We start from the raw sequence: 22,574 nt of genomic DNA on the forward strand, positions 1-22,574 counted from the left end.
CTGCAAATCTCTCTTTTTTGTTCTGAAACTGACTCCTGGTACACGGCCGTCCGCTCTCAGCATCAGTCGTAAGATCTCTCAAAAACCTGACCTGCGAATCAGGTCCACATTCACTTGGATCAGTAAAGTTCAACTACTCAAGGCCACAAATTCATAGTTAAAACAGTTGATAACAATATGACCTATATAAATCCAAAAACTCATAAAGATAATTAATTGGAAAACAGAATACAATTTCCCCTTTTTTTTTTCTTCGCAGGTTTCACTTCACTATAGTTTATAATGTCTCACAGATAACTTAAGTCAAATGCTCCATCATCAACTACTCCAAAAAGTGATGAAGTAACATGAATCTCATCCCTTTTATTTTTTCACACGCACGCACATACACACACCCGTGCACACACGATGGCTTAACATCTTGCCTGAGTTACTCCAGTGGCTCAACTGTTAGCTCAGTTAGCACAGGTGTATATGATTCAGAGTCAGAACTAGCTTAGCGGCTAACACCCACGAGGCACTACATTAACGCTTAGCAGCTAATATTAGCCACAGCTATCCCACTTTTACTCGACGCGAAACATACACTGGACTTACCGCCGAGCAGTTAACATTAACCAAAATTCCGCAAGTCCGACCTACAGCAACTGTGAACCGTTTTTTTTTTTTTTTTTCCAGTTTTAATTTATGGATGACTTTCAGCAGGGCCGCTCTCACACGCACGTGCCCAGTCAGTGTGGTCTCTCTCTTGCTGCGTCTCTCTCTGCGTGCCGCGCTCACCAAACGCGGTCGGCTGTGTCGTCAGGCTGCGATGCCCCTTCTGCTTAGGGAAATGGAGTTAACCCTGTAAATGCCAGCTATCACTCACACATTCATATAGCTAAAAATTGACTCCCACTCCTCTTTTTAAATTATTTCCCTCTCTCTTTACTACCTGAACCATCCCTTAGTTATGCTGCTATAGACGTAGACTGCTGGGGGGTTGCCATGATGCACTGTTTCTTTCTCTTTTTGCTCTGTATGCACCACTCTGCATTTAATCATTAGTGATCAATCTCTGCTCCCCTCCACAGCATGTCTTTTTCCTGGTTCTCTCCCTCAGCCCCAACCAGTCCCAGCAGAAGACTGCCCCTCCCTGAGCCTGGTTCTGCTGGAGGTTTCTTCCTGTTAAAAGGGAGTTTTTCCTTCCCACTGTAGCCAAGTGCTTGCTCACAGGGGGTCGTTTTGACCGTTGGGGTTTTACATAATTATTGTATGGCCTTGCCTTACAATATAAAGTGCCTTGGGGCAACTGTTTGTTGTGATTTGGCGCTATATAAAAAAATTGATTGATTGATTGATTTATGAAGCCTGGGCTACACCGGCGTGTCCCCCTGCTTAAGCTGGTACATGTTCAATGCCCGTCTGAAGTTTGCCAGAGAGCATATGGATGACCCAGAAGAGGATTGGGAAAATATCATGTGGTCAGATGAAACCAAAATAGAACTTTTGGTAAAAACTCAACTTGTCATGTTTGGAGGAAGAAGAATGCTGAGTTGCATCCCTAGAACACCATATCTACTGTGAAGCATGGGGGTGGAAACGTCATGCTTTGGGACTGTTTTTCTGCAAAGGGGACAGGATGACTGATCCGTGTTAAGGGAAGAATGAACGGGGCCATGTATAATGAGATTTTAAGCCAAAACCTCCTTCCATTAGTGAGAGCGTTGAAGATGCAGTGTGGCAGGGTCTTCCAGCATGACAATGATCCCAACCACTCTGCTCGGGCAACAAAGGAGTGGCTCCGTAAAAAGCATTTCAAGGTCCTGGAGTGGCCAAGCCAGTCTCCAGACCTCAACCCCACAGAAAATTTGTTGAGGGAGTTGAAAGTCCATGTTGTCCAGCGACAGCCCCAAAACATCACTGCTCTAGAGGAGATGTGCATGGAGGAATGGGCCAAAATACCAGCTAAAGTGTGTGCAAACCTGGTGAAGACTTACAGGAAACATTTGACCTCTGTCATTACCAACAACGATTATGTTACAAAGTATTGAGTTGAACTTTTGTTATTGACCAAATACTTATTTTCCATCACAATTTACAAATAAATTCTTTAAAAATCCTACAATGTGATTTCCTAGATTTTTTTTCTCATTTTGTCTCTCACAGTTGAAGTGTACCTATGTTTAAAATTACAGACCTTCTAAGTAAGACTTTCTAAGCAGGAGAACTTGCACGATCAGGGACTGACTAAATACTTTTTTACCCCACTGTAAGTAACAGAAAAACCAGCGGTGCAAAACATGACAAGCTTGACAAACAGTACCTAACGTGAATAATATAAAAAGCGGGAAACCAGAAGATCTATGATAATAACCAAAACTAGAACAGAACTGAAACAGATTAAAGTATGAAAGTAAAAGCAATAACCAATAATAAGATGACAACATAAATTACACCAAAATGAATTAACCAAATGACAAAACCAGAGACTACCGAAATAAGCAATAAATAGATCAAACATAATAAAATAAGAAACACTGATATAGCACCAAATCACAACAAACAGTTGCCCCAAGGCGCTTTATATTGTAAGGCAAGGCCATACAATAATTACGTAAAAACCCAAAAACTGAAGATCAATAATAACCAAAACCTGTGACTTGTCATTCATTCGGCTGCTCCCAGTTTTTGTTCGGGGTCGCCACAGCAGATACAACCAGATCCGCATTGGTAATTGGCACAAGTTTTACACCGGATACCCTTCCTGACACAACTCCGGTTTTACCTGGAGAAACACACACAGCCGAGGGTGTTCCAAAGAGGTCTCCCATCCAAGTACTAACCAGATCCTGCTCTGCTTAGCTTCTGAGATCTGACGGGATCAGGCCGACACAGAGCAGACCAGCTGCAACCAAAACCTGTGACTAAATGTGGAAAAACAAAACCAAACTAAGACTGAACACAAAATGGATTATAAAAGAAAGTAAAACTCATGACTACCAGAACACAACAGATAATAAGACACAGAGGACAAATAAGAAACAAAACCAGGGTATTACATAACATGAATCAATCAAAACAAATTGGCAAAAGGGGAGACAGGTGCCGAAGGGGGTTACTACAGAAACACCACCCGGGCAGGGAAAATCCTAACAGACATTGCCTAGGACTGCACAAATATCTCTACTGAAGAGCTTTTTGATTGCACCATGAAGTTGCTGGTAGAAATCCTCTCCAGTTTCAAAGGTTGTTTTATACTCTGTGACAGTGTTGGTGTATGTACACAGATGATTTTCTTTTAGCGAAGGTGTGTTTTGCTTAGCAAAATCTCTCATTAGTTTGCTTGTAGTAATAGTATCCCATCACCGTGATATGAGTGTTTAGGTTTTTCCACAGTAGAAAAAAAGAGTGATTGTGGTCTCCTTCTTGATGTTCTTCAAGTCCTCTGATGCTAATATTCGTCTCTTGTTGCTGTAGGATTTTGATGTTGTTTGTGAAAACGTCTTCTATGATGGTTTCATGCTGTTTCTCTTCTTCACAGCCTATTTCATTTGGGCAGGCAGTGTAGAGTGTTGTTTTATGCCGCGTTCACACGGGGCTTGACGCGAGTGACTGCAGCCACAGGTTACCATGTAATCCCTATGTAAGGACGCGTTTTGGCGCCAAACCGCACAGCGCAACGCGAGTGAAACGACGCGAGTGTATGGCAAGCCAACAGTGCCACAATTACGCCACTTTCAGTTGCGTGTCACCAAAAAACGCAGTAAAAAACGGTGTTTTGTCAGTTATTACGACGCTTTTTATGCCATAATTAAAGACGACGCCGTTAAATGCGCCATAATGTGTCAAACAATACGCCATTTTTTACGCCACAATGGAGCCCTTAAAAAAACGCCTTAAAAAACCGCCATTCAGATGCACACAATGCACGTAAAATACGCGCGTCTGTGCACTTCATGGCGCGCATTTTTATGGCGTTTGTACAGTATGATAATTATCTCCAGCCCCCTTTTTTCTCAGCCACTGAACTTGAAGTGTTTGTGTCCAATCGCTGATCAAGACAAGCAGACAGAATCAGTCCAGCACAGATCTCTTTGTGGCAAAGTTTGCTCCAACTTACCTCTTGTGTAGTTTAACATCAGCCAATATTCGGGGGGGTTAGGCCAGAAAATAGCTCATAAATTTACTTCCTCTTTTACATATCGTTTCGTTTTATTTAATTTTTTTTTTTTATTAAATACGTTTTTGTCTTTCTTGAGTTTAGGTGTTTTATGTCATTACTGTTTAACTGTATTTGTAGTGTAGTGGTAAAGTGCCTGTCTTTCACTTAGAACCTTATGGGTTCAAATCCTGTGAGTAACTTTTATATATATATATATATATATATATATATATATATATATATATATATATATATATATATATATATATATATATATATATATATAACGATAATTTAACTAAAATACTCCCATTACGATTAAGAACATCTTTTCCAAGAACGTCCTGGCCAAGATAAACAGCAGCAAATACAAAGCACAGTTACACGCTTACACAGACACAAACAAAAGGCAAATAAAAAGATGATAAAAATTTAAATTACAAGCATACTATAAAAGCAAGTGCATATTATGGAGCTGGACTCAGGTGCTCTCAATTTGGATTTAAAAGTGCTTAGTGAAATTAATACTGGATCTTCTGGTGGCCATGCATTTATTTCCTCTAGGCTGGACTATTGTAATTCATTATTATCAGGTTGTCCTAAAAGTTCCCTGAAAAGCATTCAGTTAATTCAAAATGCTGCGGCTAGAGTACTGACGGGGACTAGAAGGAGAGAGCATATTTCACCCATATTGGCCTCTCTTCATTGGCTTCCTGTTAATTCTAGAATAGAATTTAAAATTATTCTTCTTACTTATAAGGTTTGAGTAATCAGGTCCCATCTTATCTTAGGGACCTCTTAGTACCATATCACCCCCAATAGAGCGTCTCGCTCTCAGACTGCAGGCTTACTTGTAGTTCCTAGGGTTTTTAAGAGTAGAATGGGAGACAGAGCCTTCAGCTTTCAGGCTCCTCTTCTCTGGAACAAGCTCCCAATTCGGATCAGGGAGACAAACACCCTTTCTACTTTTAAAATTAGGCTTAAAACGTTCCTTTTTGCTAAAGCTTATAGTTAGGGCTGGATCAGGTGACCCTGAACCATCCCTTAGTTATGCTGCTATAGACTTAGACTGCTGGGGGGTTCCCATGATGCACTGAGTGTTTCTTTCTCTTTTTGCTCTGTATGCACCACTCTGCATTTAATCATGAGTGATTGATCTCTGCTGTCTTCCACAGCATGTCTTTTTCCTGATTCTCTCCCCTCAGCCCCAACCAGTCCCAGCAGAAGACTGCCCCTCCCTGAGCCTGGTTCTGCTAGAGGTTTCTTCCTGTTAAAAGGGAGTTTTTCCTTCCCACTGTCGCCAAGTGCTTGCTCATAGGGGGTTGTTTTGCCCATTGGGGTTTTTCTGTAGTTATTGTATGGCTTTTGCCTTACAATATAAAGTGCCTTGGGGCAACTGTTGTTGTGATTTGGCGCTATATAAATAAAATTGAATTGATTTTTTGCCATACGAGTGAAGCGATTTTGAGTGTTTTGCGCGTTTGTGGCGCAATATTGCATCGCGTCATGTCATGTTGCCCTCCTCCCCAAGTTGAAAAATCTGAACTTTTTCGTCTCGTCGCGCCTCGATGACCAATCAGGGACTGAATATGTAGTGACGTGGAGATGTCTGGAGTTTGACTGAGGATGTGAACATGTCTTGTATCTGGTAGCAGCCTGTGAGCAGGACTTATGTCTCTTTTGTCCTTTATTTCACAATTATGACCGAGTTTTTGGAGCGAACAGCAGCCCCACAACAGCGGGAGCGGAGTTTCTTTTTCTTCTTTTTTTTTTACACGCGCGCGCGAGGGAATCGTCCATGGAGATTATTTTACTTAACTACACAGATGTATAATAAAGCAAATGGTGACTGGTTTCTATGACAGTGTTTTTTTTGGGAAAGAGCGAGGAGCAGCCTCACAGCAAGCAGCGGAGTTTCTTTCTTTTTTTTTCCTACGTCCACGCGAGCGAATTGTCTGTGTGGAGAATATTATATTAATTAACTACACAGATGTATAATAAAACAAATGGTGACGGGTTTCTAAAAACAATTATGACAGAGTTTTTTGGGGGAAGATCGAGCTGCAGCAAGCAGCGGAGTTTCTTTTTTTTTTAATTGTTTACATGTGTGCACGTGAACGGGACAGTTGGTCCTCAAACTGGGTCCCGCAGAGGCGGAAGGACCGCTGAAAGCGGCCGTCATCCAGACGCAGCTCCTGCAGTAAATAATGATACTCTCTGTATTGGGAGCTTTTCACAACAACTCGCTCCGTGTGAAAGGCCCTTCATGACGAGTTGACGCCGAGCAGAATGGAAGCTCCTCCTATTTGCTGACGCACCGGGGCGAATTTTCGCAGCGAAAGTCCACCCAAGCAGAGCGACACACCGGGCGAAGGAGGCGCGTCCGTCGCCACGCGACCCCCGCAAATTTGTAGCGTCTGATCGCGCCCGGTGTGAACGCGACATTAGGATGTCCGGGGGTTATTATGGTATTGTAGGCTAAAAGACATGTTAAATTGTCAAGACATTTAAGCAGTCTTATGTCTGCATTTCGCAAGGTGTGATCTAGCATGCAGGTGCCATCAGAGTTGAAGACTGCAGTGGCTGGAGAAGGCCAAGGACTTGCCCATGTATCACCTGGCAAAGGACTCACCCATGTGTCACCTGGCAAAGGACTCGCCCATGTGTCACCTGGCAAAGGACTCGCCCATGTGTCCCCTGGCCAAGGACTTGCCCATGTGTCCCCTGGCCTAGGACATGCCCATGTATCATCTGGCCAAGGACTTGGCCATGTGTCACCTGGCCTAGGACTCGCCCATGTGTCACCTGGCCTAGGACACGCCCATGTGCCACATGGCTGTAGCAGATAGATTGTTATGTTTGAGAGGTGGTGATGGACCGGATGTCTGTCTTACTGGTTGCCATCCAGGACCCAAGGTGGTTGCATCGTGTAGTTTTTACAGTGGTGTGTGCAATCATGTTTTAAGAGGAACTTTTTCTTCTTTTTTTTTTTACATTAAAAGACATAAATACATTAAAAAAACTTTCCCTCTGTGGAGGCAAATGGCAGAGTAAAGACTTACTGACATTATTTTGGTGAATGTAGATTCTATGTGTCAAGAGACATTTACAATGTGAACGCAGCTTCAGGTGATTTTTACAGGCGGCATCTCAATATGACCTTCTTCTGTTTGCATGACCAGACTGTGTCATTGAGATTGCATGTGACACGACATGGCATCCAGTGACAGCTGAGAGTGCGCATTGAATTGTGGTTTGTGTCAGATTGAGTCATGTTGTCATTTCGGATCTGTTCTGATTGTGATCTCCTCCACAGCATCCCAGGTACGAAAGGTTCCCCAAAAAAGGCCAGATGGAGAGATCAAACCTTATTCTTTGATGGAAAGAGAAGGTAAATGAAGCCTTGTTTTCCTTAAAGACACTAACCTCACACATGTGACCCTGTGGTTTCAACCTCAGCAGCATAAAAGGTTTCTGAGCAAAGGAAAGCAGGGGACTCAGAGCGTCAGGGGGGTTCAGAGTGCCAGGGGGGCTGAGAGCGCTGGCAGGGCTCCCTGTGCATCTAGCAGACCTGAAATCTTTTTCAACACAGATTTTAAGGTTTTGTTGTTGACTTCTAAAGTTGTTCATGGACTGGTGCCATCTTATCTGGCCGATCTGCTGAAACCCTACATGCCGGCCCGGGTTTTGCGGTCGCAGGATGCAGGACTACTCTGTGTTCCCAGGGTGATGAAGAAGTCAGCGGGTCAAAGCGCTTTTTATTATCATGCACCTGTTCTGTGGATCAGTCTTCCTGCGACCATGAGGCAGTCGGAGTCCGTGGACAAAAAAACCTATTTTATTCCCTTTCTTATGATTAGCTTTTATTTTTTAATCTATTTTATTCTTTTACTTGTGTTTTTAATTATGTATTTGAATTTTTTTTTATTTTTACTTATTTATTTTAAGTTTTATATTGAACTTCTGTGTGAGGTGCCTTGAGGCAGCTTTTTTTGTGATGTGGCGCTTTATAAGCTAATTAAATTGAAATTGAACACATCATCTGAATCACCTCAAAACTGACATACTGCAAACTATGGTCAATTCTGAAATCCATCAATCCACATTTTTGTAAATATGAAAAATCATATTCATTATGATTTCTTTCCAAGTTCTCAACCAGGTTTTGCTTGTTAAATATTCAAGTGGAGAATTTGCAGTGATATTTTCTATATTTTTTCCAGATATGACCTTTATGTCGACCTCAAAGAGAGTGTTTCTGTCAGCATTGGGGGCATTTGATCGAACACAAAACCTCAGGTTGTAAAAGTTCAGAGTGCACGATTAATGTTCTCACACTATACGGCCCGATGCTCTGATGCGATCTGACGACTCACATTGTAGGTTCAAAAACCATACGTCGGACTCATGTTTCCAGAAGCAAAATGTAAACAGAAGCTGCTCTCTCCCAAAGAGATGGTCACTGTTTATGCACCCTACTCAGCGTGCTGCTCTTGTTGGAGCGACAACACACAGAATGTGTCTCTTCCCAGATAGATCTCTGTCAGTGCAGCTTCTTGTTCTGATTTCAACACAAAGTTAACACCCAAGTCTTTCATCGCCAACTGTAAGTAGTAATCAAAACAATCCAATCATATCTTTCTGAACTCTTCCCCATCAAACTCCATCGTGTCAATCTTTACAATGTGCTTGCTCATAAACTTTAAGTTTCTTAAATATTTATTACAGCCACTCTAAAAAAAATTCAGTTATCTTTATAATTTTATTACCGGTAAATTTTATAATTAATTTAGATGAGATATACTAATTATCTCACAGGAATATGTCACATTTATCTGGGAAGGCTTGTAGCGCTGCTTCAACAGCGCGGAACCCTCACGAGGGCCGACCAGAATATCAAACGGGTTTGATTTTCATCCGATCATCCGGGGAGGTGGTCGTGAGAGGTTGAAGGCATCTTGTTACTCCATCTATACTACACAGTGCAGGATGCACAATCAAGCTGAAAATTTTTTGGAGCGATCCAAAAAATCGAAAAATCTACTCAAAAAGGGCCAAAACTCGCACAGTGTAAACCCAGCTTTAGTCACCATGTCAACCTCAGTTTTTTCAATCATATTTTTAAAAAAATTTTTTATTTATTTTTCATGCCTGACCTCTTCCCCAGACATGGAAACTCATGGAAAGTTGTTAATTATTTAATGTTACTGATATGATGTCAAAATAACAGATGAACGCTGCCCGGAAACTCTCGGCGCAGATACACATCCGGTGTGTTTGTGGTGGTTTCCTTGTGTTGGTTCAAAGTCTCATTGCTGTATTATGTCAAAGGATGGTGTTTTCACTGCGAGTTGTACGAGCAGCTGTTGATCATCACTGTCTCATGGTTGAAATGATCTTGGCCTGCAGCTGTGCATCAGGAGCAGAGGGCTCTGCCCTGGCCGTTTGCACCTCCTCTGTCGCCCCAGCGGTCAGCATCCTCCTTGTGCTCCCACCCTCTCAGTGTGAGGTCCTCCTTCAGCAGAGCGCCCCCCAGAGGTGCCTCAGCACCTGTCTGTGGGAACAGCAGAGAACACAGCCCAGAGTCTCCACATATCGACCGCTGCAGAGAAAGACGCACCAGGTACAGCATGCGCACAGGTTACAAATGTTATCCTACCCTCAGGGTATAGCAACATCATCTTTACAAATACTGATGGCAGAAACAAGAAATTCCTATACACCTTCTCCTTAGTCAGCTCTCTTCCAGAACCTGAAGTACTGGTGCTCCGAAAACAGACAAAAGCCTGTCCTTAGTACATCCTTAATAGATTCTAAGATTGCAGCTTGGACTACAGCCCCAGTAGGTAGATCACTGTGGAGCACAACACTTTCTGATGTTTTGAAGTAACAATGAAAGCCGTTGGGAGTCTCTTTGCTCTGCTCAATGCAGCCTGGCAGTCAGCGCATGGAAATATTCATTCTGAAATAATCAGCAGTTAAGAACTAAATCTGCGCACTGATACCATTCAGATCAGCAGGTTAACCAGCTTCATCATGAAGTGGTATAAAGAAGGACTTTCTCAAAGAGAAGATTTGAAAGTTCGGCTAACGTTTGCTGGAACGTACATGACAGATACAAGTTTACAGTGCATCCAGAAAGTATTCACAGCACTTCACTTTTTCCACATATTGTTATGTTACAGCCTTATTCCAAAATGGATGAAATACATTTTTCCCTAAAAAAAAAAAATATCTACCCACAACACCCCATAATAACAACATGAAAAAACTTTGTTTATGCATCTTTGTCAGCAATGCTTCACTGTAGGGATGGTGCCTGGTTTCCTCCAAATATGACTTCTGGCATTCAGGCCAAAGAGTTCAGTCTTTGTCTCATCAGACCAGAGAATCATGGGATAAGAGTCTTTCAGGTGCCTTTTGGCAAACTCCAGGTGGGCTGCCATGTGCCTTTTACTAAGGACTGGCTTCTGTCTGGCCACTCTACCATACAAGCCTGATTGGTGCTTGTCCTTCTGGAAGGTTCTCTCTCAACAAAAGAATGCTGGAGCTCCCACAGAGTGACCATCGGGTACTTGGTCACCTCCCTGACTAAGGCCCTTCTCCCCCGATTGCCCAGTTAATCCAACCAACCAGCCCAAGGAAGCGTCCTGGTGGATCCAAACTTCTTCCATTTATGGTTCCGTACGCTTCCCTAGATTTGCACTTCAAGCCAATCCTGTCTGGGAGGCCTACAGACAATTCCTTTGACTTCATGCTTGGTTTCTGCTCTGACATGCACTGTCAACTGTGGGACCTCAAGTAAACAGGTGTGGTGCCTGGTGGGAGAAGAGCTTATATATAAGTGCCTGCTGCCAGGGTCAACAACTATGTAGCTTGGTCAGGCTCAGCTGGAAGAAACAACAGGGTGTCAACTCCATGTGGGCTCACCACCTGCAAGGAAAGAATAAAGCAAGTATGACGTCAGCCATGCAAGGGCACTCCCAGTAATCCCAAAATGATTTTCCAGCCTATCAAGTAGAATATGATGATCCACTGTATCAAATGCAGCACTGAGATCTAACAGCAACAGAACTGTACTGGTGTCCGAATCCATTGTAAGCAGAAGATCATTCACTACTTTAGTGAGAGCCGTCTCTGTGGAATGATATTTTCAAAAAGCAGACTGCAGTGGCTCAAAGAGATTATTCTCAGTAAAATAGTCCACGAGCTGCCGTGAAAACACTTCGTCCAGAATTTTAGAGCAAAATGATAGATTTGATATTGGCCAATAGATTTTCAATACACTAGGGTCAGGATTAGATTTGTTACATAATGGTTAATCACTGCAGATTTGAAACATTTAGGAACAGATCATTTCCAGCACAGTCGGCCCAAGAGGGGGCCACAGGTCCTTAAACAGTTTTGTTGGTATAGGATCAAATAAACAGGTTGTGCTTTTTGTTGACATTACAATTTTCGTCAGCATGCCTAGTGAGATACTATGAAATTCTGTAAATCTAGGTAATACCTCAGTAGTGGCACCCACCATTGCAGGGTGTAGTGGCTGGGTTGAGGCATGCTGAGAAATGTTTGTCCTAATGCCTTCAATTTTCTTCTCAAAGTAATCCAGGAAATCTTGTGCTGTAAAAGGAGAGCAAACTACAGGTTGTTGTCCATGAATAAGTGTTGCTACCGTGTCAAACAAGAACTTTGAGTTATGCTTGTTTTTCTTGATCAAATCAGGGTAATTGGTCCGCTTTGTAGCCAGTAATGTTGTGGCTGGCGTGCCTGGCTGGCTTTTGTGTGTCTTCTGTTTCTGTCTTTTGGTTTTCCTCCCAGGTGGTGCGCATTTGGGACTGAGTGGCTGTGTAGCTGAGTTTATCAGGACCTCACCCTGATCACCTGAGGCTGATCACGTGCAGCTCGTCAGGACTCACAGCTGTGGTGCATCTACATTGATTGGAACATGGTGGCATTTAAGACTGGAGTACACAGTGTGTATTTGCCAGAGACTCGACCTTGTGACCAGACGGGTGAGATCGTCGTCTCTAGAGCCATCTCCCATCAGTGGATGCAGAGAACGTCCAGGTTTGATGCATGGTCTGTGAAAGAGGAGGGGGTGAGGTCTCACGCTCGTCAGCACACTTCCTGAGGTACGTTTGGTTTTGTGACTAAACATTTATACAGTCAGTAAATGTGGTGTCCCTCACACCTTATTATATGAGCTGTATGTTAGTCGTTTAAATCAGCTTCCACTGCAGTGGAGGTTTGTGAACAGGGTGTTCTATGCCTGCAGGGTGGGAAGCTGATTTGCAATTAAGCCAGGAAGTGTTTGCTGTTTGTGCACCTTTGGGTGGTCTCTCTGTGTGTTGAGTGTGGACTCACATGGTGATTTCTTCTTTCACAGACTCGGTTTGTCGCGGCCACCTGGGGGGTGTCGGCGGGGTCCTGGGTCCGAACAGTTTTTCTGGCTCCGGACCGTTAGCGCTGCTGGGAGCGCACCGCAATCCACCACGCCAGACAGCGCACTCTTTTGTTGTTTTTCGTATCACTTCACTGTTATGTTTATTAAACTCTGTTATCCTTTGTACCGTGCTCTGCTTATTTTATACTGGGTCCTTCAAACGCTGGTCGGTTTCTCCGGGCTGAATCCGACACATAACAAGTAAATGCATGCTTATAGTCTAAGATAGCGTCACGCCACGCAAGGTGGAATACTTCTACTTTTCAACGACACCATTTCCATTCTAGACCTCTAGCCTTATGCTTGAGGTCACGCAAGTAATCATTGAACCAAGGTGACTGTGTTTTGAGGGAGTGGGGTTTTAACACAAGTGGCGCAATCGAGTGTAGTTTTGAGCACTAAGTTTAAACTATCCTTAAGACTGTCTACTGACTGGGTATTTGTCAAATGTTAAGCTAAGACTCAGGCAGTCTAGCTTCAAATTCAGTCTTAGGTTGAGGAGTTGATGCATCGCATTAGTGATGTATAAGGTTGTTGTTCCACTAAAACACGGCAGTGAAACTGTAAACTTAATAAGTGAGTGATCAGAGACCACTGATGTAAGAGGCATGATGTCAATATTTGTGACAGCAATACCACCGTGCGAGAACCAAATCCAGGGTATTTCCACTAATGTGCATCAAGTCCTGAATGCATTGCCAAAATCCTAATGCTTCCACAATTTCCATAAATGATTTGCAGAGGGGATCAGAAGGCTTATTTATTGAGGATCTGTGCGTGACGTCACGGATTTGCGTGCGCGAAGACGTTATCCATTTTGGGCGTGACTCCAAAATAAACAACAGCAGTGCACGCGATCTCAACACTTTTATAACCATGCCGTCATATTGTTGTGCAGTTGGTTGCAGTAATTATCAAGGACAGAAGCCAAACGTATCGATGGTACAGGTTTCCAAGTAATGTTGAACGTAGAAAGCAGTGGATAGCAGCAGTAAATAGAAAGGAATTGGCAGCCTAATCAGTACACATGCTTATGCAGTGAACACTTCATTTCTGGTAAGAATTAGCAAAATTCACAAGTGTTTTGTCTAACAATATTTGGGCTTAAAAAAAAAAAACCAATTTTGACACCTTTATCCCAAGTGAAACTTTTTCAGTTGAACATGCAGTGTATTTTAGCACTGCTTATCATTACGTTATGGACTTATCACTTATAACGCTTATGTCAGTTGTCTTATACTATTGTCCATTTTGTCATAATTATTAGGCCCACACACAGACCACTTAGTTTATTTTGTATATAAGTTGTGATCATCATTCATTACCCAATTGTGATTTTTATGACACAAATTTCAGGTGCCAAGAGTGACCATCCTCTGTCACCAGATTTTGTGCCTGCTATATTTAGCCATGTACCTGTCCTGTAGTTTGGGGGAGGCCACTTGTAGTGGATGTCCTTTGTGGACAACCACACTTCCTGCCCGGGGCGATACGTAGGGGCGGGGTCCGCCGCCAGTCTGCATGGGTCTTCGCCCTCATCCGGGCCTTCAACAAAGCAGAACGGGCGGCACGCCACCACCCGACGGCACCTCCGCAGGTGGGCCTGGACCGAGGGCACACCGACCTCTCGTTGGAAAAAAGGTCTGTTATCACTCACAAAAGTCACAAAAGGTTACTGTCAAGCAGTCAGCTGAGAATATTACCTTCCAGGTAGTACGATATCTCAGCAATGAGGTGGAGATGCCGTCCTGCTGATATACCCCACTGATGATTGCCGTCAGCTGTCTCAGGTGATGGGTGACAGCTGTCACCGAGGCTGCTCCCGTGAGGCGGCGGCGCCCTCTGGTGCCTGGAGCCCGCACTCCAGGCAGGGCGCCCTCTGGTGGTGGTGGGCCAGCAGTACCTCCTCTTCAGCGGCCCACACAACAGGGGGCGCAAATGAACGGACAATGGAGTAAGTCAAATAACAACGCTTTACTGTTGTGAATGTGCACAACGTATACAACCCAATCACAGAAATGGATAACAGTCATTTACAAGAGTGTCGTGTGGGCAGGCTCGAAGATAGGAGACGCCTCTCCAAGGTAAGACCGGTACCACACGGCTTCCTCCGCCACAGGACCCCGGGTATACTGGAGCCGCCAAGTCCCGAACTCCCAGGTGGCCACTGCCTCGCGTGTCGACCTGGGACTGCTGGCGAGGAACAAAAACACAATTAAAGGTGGGCGCGTTTGCACCCAGTAATCCACACGGCAGGAAAGCTACCTCCACCTCTCGTTGGAAAAGGGTCTGTTATCACTCACAAAAGTCACAAAAGCCCGACCGGGCTTGTCCGGGTGGCGAAGGTAGAAGTCGGCCAGGAGGCCGGGTCCAAGATGAAGCTCCTCTTCACCCAGGAGCGTTCTTCAGGGCCGTACCCCTCCCAGTCCACCAGATATTGAAAGCCCCGGACCCATCCGTCGGACGTCCAACAACCGGCGCACTGTCCAAGCCGGCTCGCCATCGATGATCCGGGCAGGAGGTGGTGCACAGAGGGGCGAGGTGTGATGGGGCTTGATTTTCGACACATGGAATACTGGATGGATCCGCAGTGAGGCTGGAAGCTGAAGCCTCACTGCGGCGGGATTGATGACCTTGAGGATTTTAAATGGTCCCACGTACCTGTCCTGTAGTTTGGGGGAGGCCACTTGTAGTGGGATGTCCTTTGTGGACAACCACACTTCCTGCCCGGGGCGATACGTAGGGGCCGGGGTCCGCCGCCAGTCTGCATGGGTCTTCGCCCTCATCCGGGCCTTCAACAAAGCAGAACGGGCGGCACGCCACACCCGACGGCACCTCCGCAGGTGGGCCTGGACCGAGGGCACACCGACCTCTCGTGGAAAAAAGGTCTGTTATCACTCACAAAAGTCACAAAAGGTTACTGTCAAGCAGTCAGCTGAGAATATTACCTTCCAGGTAGTACGATATCTCAGCAATGAGGTGGAGATGCCGTCCTGCTGATATACCCCACTGATGATTGCCGTCAGCTGTCTCAGGTGATGGGTGACAGCTGTCACCGAGGCTGCTCCCGTGAGGCGGCGGCGCCCTCTGGTGCCTGGAGCCCGCACTCCAGGCAGGGCGCCCTCTGGTGGTGGTGGGCCAGCAGTACCTCCTCTTCAGCGGCCCACACAACAGGGGCGCAAATGAACGGACACTGGAGTAAGTCAAATAACAACGCTTTACTGTTGTGAATGTGCACAACGTATACAACCAATCACAGAAATGGATAACAGTCAATTTACAAGAGTGTCGTGTGGGCAGGCTCGAAGATAGGAGACGCCTCTCCAAGGTAAGACCGGTACCACACGGCTTCCTCCGCCACAGGACCCCGGGTATACTGGAGCCGCCAGTCCCGAACTCCCAGGTGGCCACTGCCTCCGCGTGTCGGACCTGGTACTGCTGGCGAGGAACAAAAACACAATTAAAGGTGGGCGCGTTGCACCCAGTAATCCACACGCAGGAAAGCTACCTCCACCTCTCGTTGGAAAAAAGGTCTGTTATCACTCACAAAAGTCACAAAAGGTTACTGTCAAGCAGTCAGCTGAGAATATTACCTTCCAGGTAGTACGATATCTCAGCAATGAGGTGGAGATGCCGTCCTGCTGATATACCCCACTGATGATTGCCGTCAGCTGTCTCAGGTGATGGGTGACAGCTGTCACCGAGGCTGCTCCCATGAGGCGGCGGCGCCCTCTGTGCCTGGAGCCCGCACTCCAGGCAGGGCGCCCTCTGGTGGTGGTGGGCCAGCAGTAACCTCCTCTTCAGCGGTCCACAAACAGGAACATCACACAAGCCTCGAGTGCCCTCTCGTGAGCTGCATTTACCTACAGATATGTTTGTATTTTGCGGACCACATTGCGAGCCGAACCATGCAGCACCTACCTGCGCAGCTCATGACCCCCAGCGGTGTCGATCCAGCTCCTTCCAAGTGGCAGACGCTATCCTCCGCCGTCGCTCAGTGCTCCCATGCAGCTCTCAGCGTCACTTAAACACTCTGCTCACACTGATATCCAAGGGTTGAAGCGGTTTTGTTCGCCATGCCGGAATAACAGCAAGCACCGTATTCGTCAGCTTCACACGCTGTGGGGAGGTGAGGATACGCGTCCAACGTTCTGTTTCTCTGATGGTTATCGCGACCAGCGTGACTTAGAGGACGGCCGCCATACTAAGTGTCCATGATGCATTGCATTCCTTTCTGGTGGCCATTTAAAACATAGATCGACTCTGTCACGTAAATTGTTTTGTTACAGTAAATTAATTGAGATCCTACCGGTATATTTTTCATTTATAAGTCGCACCGGAGTATAGGTCGCACTCCCGGCCAAAACATGTAAAAAAGTGCGACTTATAGTCCGGAAAATACGGTATATATATATATATATATATATATATATATATATATATATATATATATATACTGACCTATACACAATATCTTGTGAGCTACAGGTATTTATCATACTCGAATACAGTGCATTTCTGTCTAAAGCAACAATAGTCACGATGCATTGTTTGTAATAACAGAAATTTGGTTATGACTTTGTGACTTCTTTTTTGCATTGTCAATTATTCGACAGTCTGTACACAACCACTTTCGCTTGGGCACTGTCTTTAGTCCTAAACACTTGAGATGAAAGTGGTTGATTGTGCAGGTCGTGGACTGACAACATGTCATCTGGTGTTCTTACAGTGCTTTGCAGTAACACCATGTACACCTAGTCTTGTCCTGGTTCACAACTGTATGGCTGGTGACTTGGGCACAGGTGATTTTCTTTCCTAACAGTTCAGGCAAAATGCCAAGTTTGTAAAAATATGTGACATTTTCAAGTGCAGAATAAAAAAAGGCAGAGTCAGGTTGAACACGAACAATACAGAATTCTGCACTTTCTGTCCACACCACGAAGTCGCAGTATCCTCGGCCCGTGACAAACAGCTGTGATTGCACTTGACAATAATAACTGTGGTCTTTTCTGAGCTCCAAGCTTCCATCAGTGCCCTTCAAGCAGAAGGTTAGGACTGCGCAGCTGTGACGATGCCAACATCCTTGCTTGCAAAGGACATTTGATTTCTAGCAGTCCATCGCCACAACATGCAGGACACCAAGCCATCTGGAGAGGCCCCAAGAAATGGGAAGGCTGGGTTAATGTGCAAGCCACATTCATTGACCTTGAAGTCCAGGTGTTGTGTTTTCGCGAACGTGGCATACGCTTGTCTGGCACGGTCTTCATTTTCACACCCATACCTAAAAAATTATAAGCATGTTTAACAATTTGCATAAATTTACTTAAATATTATTTAATGCAAATTATAGGGAAGAACACAAAAGGCAAGGACACACACTACATATATTAGTTAAAAACCCAACACTTAAAAAACTAAAAGCTTAAATGAAACCTGAAAACTAAAAATAATACTAAAGTGCACACAGGAGAAAGTAAACAAAATAGAGACCAATTTTGCACATGGACAATAAAGCATTGCACAAACTGTCACATTTAATGCAAACCACATTGAAAAAATATCACACCTTAAGCTAAATAAAGATTACAACACCATGCAAAACCTACTATTATGTAAAGCACCATATTTTCTAAAAGCCTGTGCTTTGCATTAAGGCTGACACCAAATGCTATTCAAAGCATTTGCACTTTTCTTACCATATTTGCCAGGATTCTGTTATTAAAAAGAATGTACAAATCCAATTAGGCCTGTTTGAACATTTATACTTTAAAAATTGCTTATGTCTGAACTTAATATATTTTCAGTAACAATGATACATAATGTTATAAATTTCACATCAGTACTGCATACCAGTATTACATACCGTGTGGCAGCTGTTGAAAACTTGGAACTGTCAGGGTAACAGATCAATCAATCAATTTTTTTTTTATAGCGCCAAATCACAACAAACAGTTGCCCCAAGGCGCTTTATATTGTAAGGCAAGGCCATACAATAATTATGTAAAACCCCAACGGTCAAACGACCCCCTGTGAGCAAGCACTTGGCTACAGTGGGAAGGAAAACTCCCTTTTAACAGGAAGAAACCTCCAGCAGAACCAGGCTCAGGGAGGGGCAGTCTTCTGCTGGGACTGGTTGGGGCTGAGGGAGAGAACCAGGAAAAACATGCTGTGGAGGGGAGCAGAGATCGATCACTAATGATTAAATGCAGAGTGGTGCATACAGAGCAAAAGAGAAAGAAACAGTGCATCATGGGAACCCCCCAGCAGTCTACGTATAGCAGCATAACTAAGGGATGGTTCAGGGTCACCTGATCCAGCCCTAACTATAAGCTTTAGCAAAAAGGAAAGTTTTAAGCCTAATCTTAAAAGTAGAGAGGGTGTCTGTCCCCTGATCTGAACCCTAGGAACTACAGTAAGCCTGCAGTCTGAGAGCGAAGCGCTCTATTGGGGTGATATGGTACTACGAGGTCCCTAAGATAAGATGGGACCTGATTATTCAAACCTTATAAGTAAGAAGAAGAATTTTAAATTCTATTCTAGAATTAACAGGAAGCCAATGAAGAGAGGCCAATATGGGTGAGATATGCTCTCTCCTTCTAGTCCCTGTCAGTACTCTAGCTGCAGCATTTTGAATTAACTGAAGGCTTTTTAGGGAACTTTTAGGACAACCTGATAATAATGAATTACAATAGTCCAGCCTAGAGGAAATAAATGCATGAATTAGTTTTTCAGCGTCACTCTGAGACAAGACCTTTCTGATTTTAGAGATATTGCGTAAATGCAAAAAGCAGTCCTACATATTTGTTTAATATGCGCTTTGAATGACATATCCTGATCAAAAATGACTCCAAGATTTCTCACAGTATTACTAGAGGTCAGGGTAATGCCATCCAGAGTAAGGATCTGGTTAGACACCATGTTTCTAAGATTTGTGGGGCCAAGTACAATAACTTCAGTTTTATCTGAGTTTAAAAGCAGGAAATTAGAGGTCATCCATGTCTTTATGTCTGTAAGACAATCCTGCAGTTTAGCTAATTGGTGTGTGTCCTCTGGCTTCATGGATAGATAAAGCTGGTATCATCTGCGTAACAATGAAAATTTAAGCAATACCGTCTAATAATACTGCCTAAGGGAAGCATGTATAAAGTGAATAAAATTGGTCCTAGCACAGAACCTTGTGGAACTCCATAATTAACTTTAGTCTGTGAAGAAGATTCCCCATTTACATGAACAAATTGTAATCTATTAGACAAATATGATTCAAACCACCGCAGCGCAGTGCCTTTAATACCTATGGCATGCTCTAATCTCTGTAATAAAATTTTATGGTCAACAGTATCAAAAGCAGCACTGAGGTCTAACAGAACCACAGAGATGAGTCCACTGTCCGAGGCCATAAGAAGATCATTTGTAACCTTCACTAATGCTGTTTCTGTACTATGATTCTTCTAAAACCTGACTGAAACTCTTCAAATAGACCATTCCTCTGCAGATGATCAGTTAGCTGTTTTACAACTACCCTTTCAAGAATTTTTGAGAGAAAAGGAAGGTTGGAGATTGGCCTATAATTCTAGAAGCTGGGTCAAGTGATCAAAGTAACAAAGGCTACACACTGCAGAGAGGGACTCAAATCCTGCAGTACCTGGTGTAACCCTTCTTTGCCTGATGGAGTTACCGGTAATGATATGGTTCAGTATCCATTTCCAATTTGGACCATCTATCAGAATTTCTAGACAGTCGCTCACAAAGCCCAAGTGGGATCATCAACATTAAACACACTCACTCAAAACTGATGTTTTTAAGAAATATATATTCTGGGTCATTAATAGGAACAGTGTAACACAGGATTATGTACTGAACAGGAAAAATGAAATGCGCGCAGAAGTGAACAAACAAAAAAATGCGTCCTTTGTTGTGGCTTTTTTTTTTCCTTTCTCTCTTTTTGGTCTCTTTTCTTTTTTCCTTGAACTCAAGTTTGTCCGTTCGTTAGGGCCCTTATGGTTGTGTTCAACTTTATCCTACCACACCACAAGTAGGGAGGTGAATGCAGTTGTCCTTCTCCTCCTTGGATCTGGATCTCCAGGCTGGTACCTGGTGAGCCCTCTGGTGGCTAACCGCTGGCTGCAAATCTCTCTTTTTTGTTCTGAAACTGACTCCTGGTACACGGCCGTCCGCTCTCCATCAGTCGTAAGATCTCTCAAAAACCTGACCTGCGAATCAGGTCCACATTCACTTGGATCAGTAAAGTTCAACTACTCAAGGCCACAAATTCATAGTTAAAACAGTTGATAACAATATGACCTATATAAATCCAAAAACTCATAAAGATAATTAATTGGAAAACAGAAACAATTTCCCCTTTTTTTTTTTCGCAGGTTTTTCACTATAGTTTATAATGTCTCACAGATAACTGTCAAATGCTCCATCATCAACTACTCCAAAAAGTGATGAAGTAACATGAATCTCATCCCTTTTATTTTTTCACACGCACGCACACACACCCGTGCACACACGATGGCTTAACATCTTGCCTGAGTTACTCCAGTGGCTCAACTGTTAGCTCAGTTAGCACAGGTGTATATGATTCAGAGTCAGAACTAGCTTAGCGGCTAACACCCACGAGGCACTACATTAACGCTTAGCAGCTAATATTAGCCACAGCTATCCCACTTTTACTCGACGCGAAACATACACTGGACTTACCGCCGAGCAGTTAACATTAACCAAAATTCCGCAAGTCCGACCTACAGCAACTGTGAACCGTTTTTTTTTTTTTTTTCCAGTTTTAATTTATGGATGACTTTCAGCAGGGCCGCTCTCACACGCACGTGCCCAGTCAGTGTGGTCTCTCTCTTGCTGCGTCTCTCTGCGTGCCGCGCTCACCAAACGCGGTCGGCTGTGTCGTCAGGCTGCGATGCCCCTTCTGCTTAGGGAAATGGAGTTAACCCTGTAAATGCCAGCTATCACTCACACATTCATATAGCTAAAAATTGACTCCCACTCCTCTTTTTAAATTATTTCCCTCTCTCTTTACTACCTGAACCATCCCTTAGTTATGCTGCTATAGACGTAGACTGCTGGGGGGTTGCCATGATGCACTGTTTCTTTCTCTTTTTGCTCTGTATGCACACTCTGCATTTAATCATTAGTGATCAATCTCTGCTCCCCTCCACAGCATGTCTTTTTCCTGGTTCTCTCCCTCAGCCCCAACCAGTCCCAGCAGAAGACTGCCCCTCCCTGAGCCTGGTTCTGCTGGAGGTTTCTTCCTGTTAAAAGGGAGTTTTTTCCTTCCCACTGTAGCCAAGTGCTTGCTCACAGGGGGGGTCGTTTTGACCGTTGGGGTTTTACATAATTATTGTATGGCCTTGGCCTTACAATATAAAGTGCCTTGGGGCAAACTGTTTGTTGTGATTGGCGCTATATAAAAAAATTGATTGATTGATTGATTATGAAGCCTGGGCTACACCGGCGTGTCCCCCTGCTTAAGCTGGTACATGTTCAATGCCCGTCTGAAGTTTGCCAGAGAGCATATGGATGACCCAGAGAGGATTGGGAAAATATCATGTGGTCAGATGAAACCAAATAGAACTTTTTGGTAAAAAACTCAACTTGTCATGTTTGGAGGAAGAAGAATGCTGAGTTGCATCCCCTAGAACACCATATCTACTGTGAAGCATGGGGGTGGAAACGTCATGCTTTGGGACTGTTTTTCTGCAAAGGGGACAGGATGACTGATCCGTGTTAGGGAAGAATGAACGGGGCCATGTATAATGAAGATTTTAAGCCAAAACCTCCTTCCATTAGTGAGAGCGTTGAAGATGCAGTGTGGCAGGGTCTTCCAGCATGACAATGATCCCAACCACTCTGCTCGGGCAACAAAGGAGTGGCTCCGTAAAAAGCATTTCAAGGTCCTGGAGTGGCCAAGCCAGTCTCCAGAACCTCAACCCCACAGAAAATTTGTTGAGGGAGTTGAAAGTCCATGTT

The 22,574-nt window shown here is 44.1% G+C and overlaps 1 protein-coding gene across 1 annotated transcript in view; it reads left to right on the forward strand.

The window, feature by feature from the left end:
• Window positions 1–22,574, forward strand: part of LOC117502044 (alpha-tubulin N-acetyltransferase 1-like) — a 110,308-nt gene that overhangs the window by 28,419 nt on the left and 59,315 nt on the right. The window contains exons 8-9 of the mRNA XM_034161028.1: window positions 7,461–7,535; window positions 9,554–9,767. Coding sequence (XP_034016919.1) covers window positions 7,461–7,535; window positions 9,554–9,767 — 289 coding nt within the window. The remainder of the gene's footprint in view (window positions 1–7,460; window positions 7,536–9,553; window positions 9,768–22,574) is intronic.

This window comes from Thalassophryne amazonica, chromosome 20, assembly GCF_902500255.1.
Source record: "Thalassophryne amazonica chromosome 20, fThaAma1.1, whole genome shotgun sequence".
Classification (NCBI taxonomy): Eukaryota; Metazoa; Chordata; class Actinopteri; order Batrachoidiformes; family Batrachoididae; genus Thalassophryne; species Thalassophryne amazonica.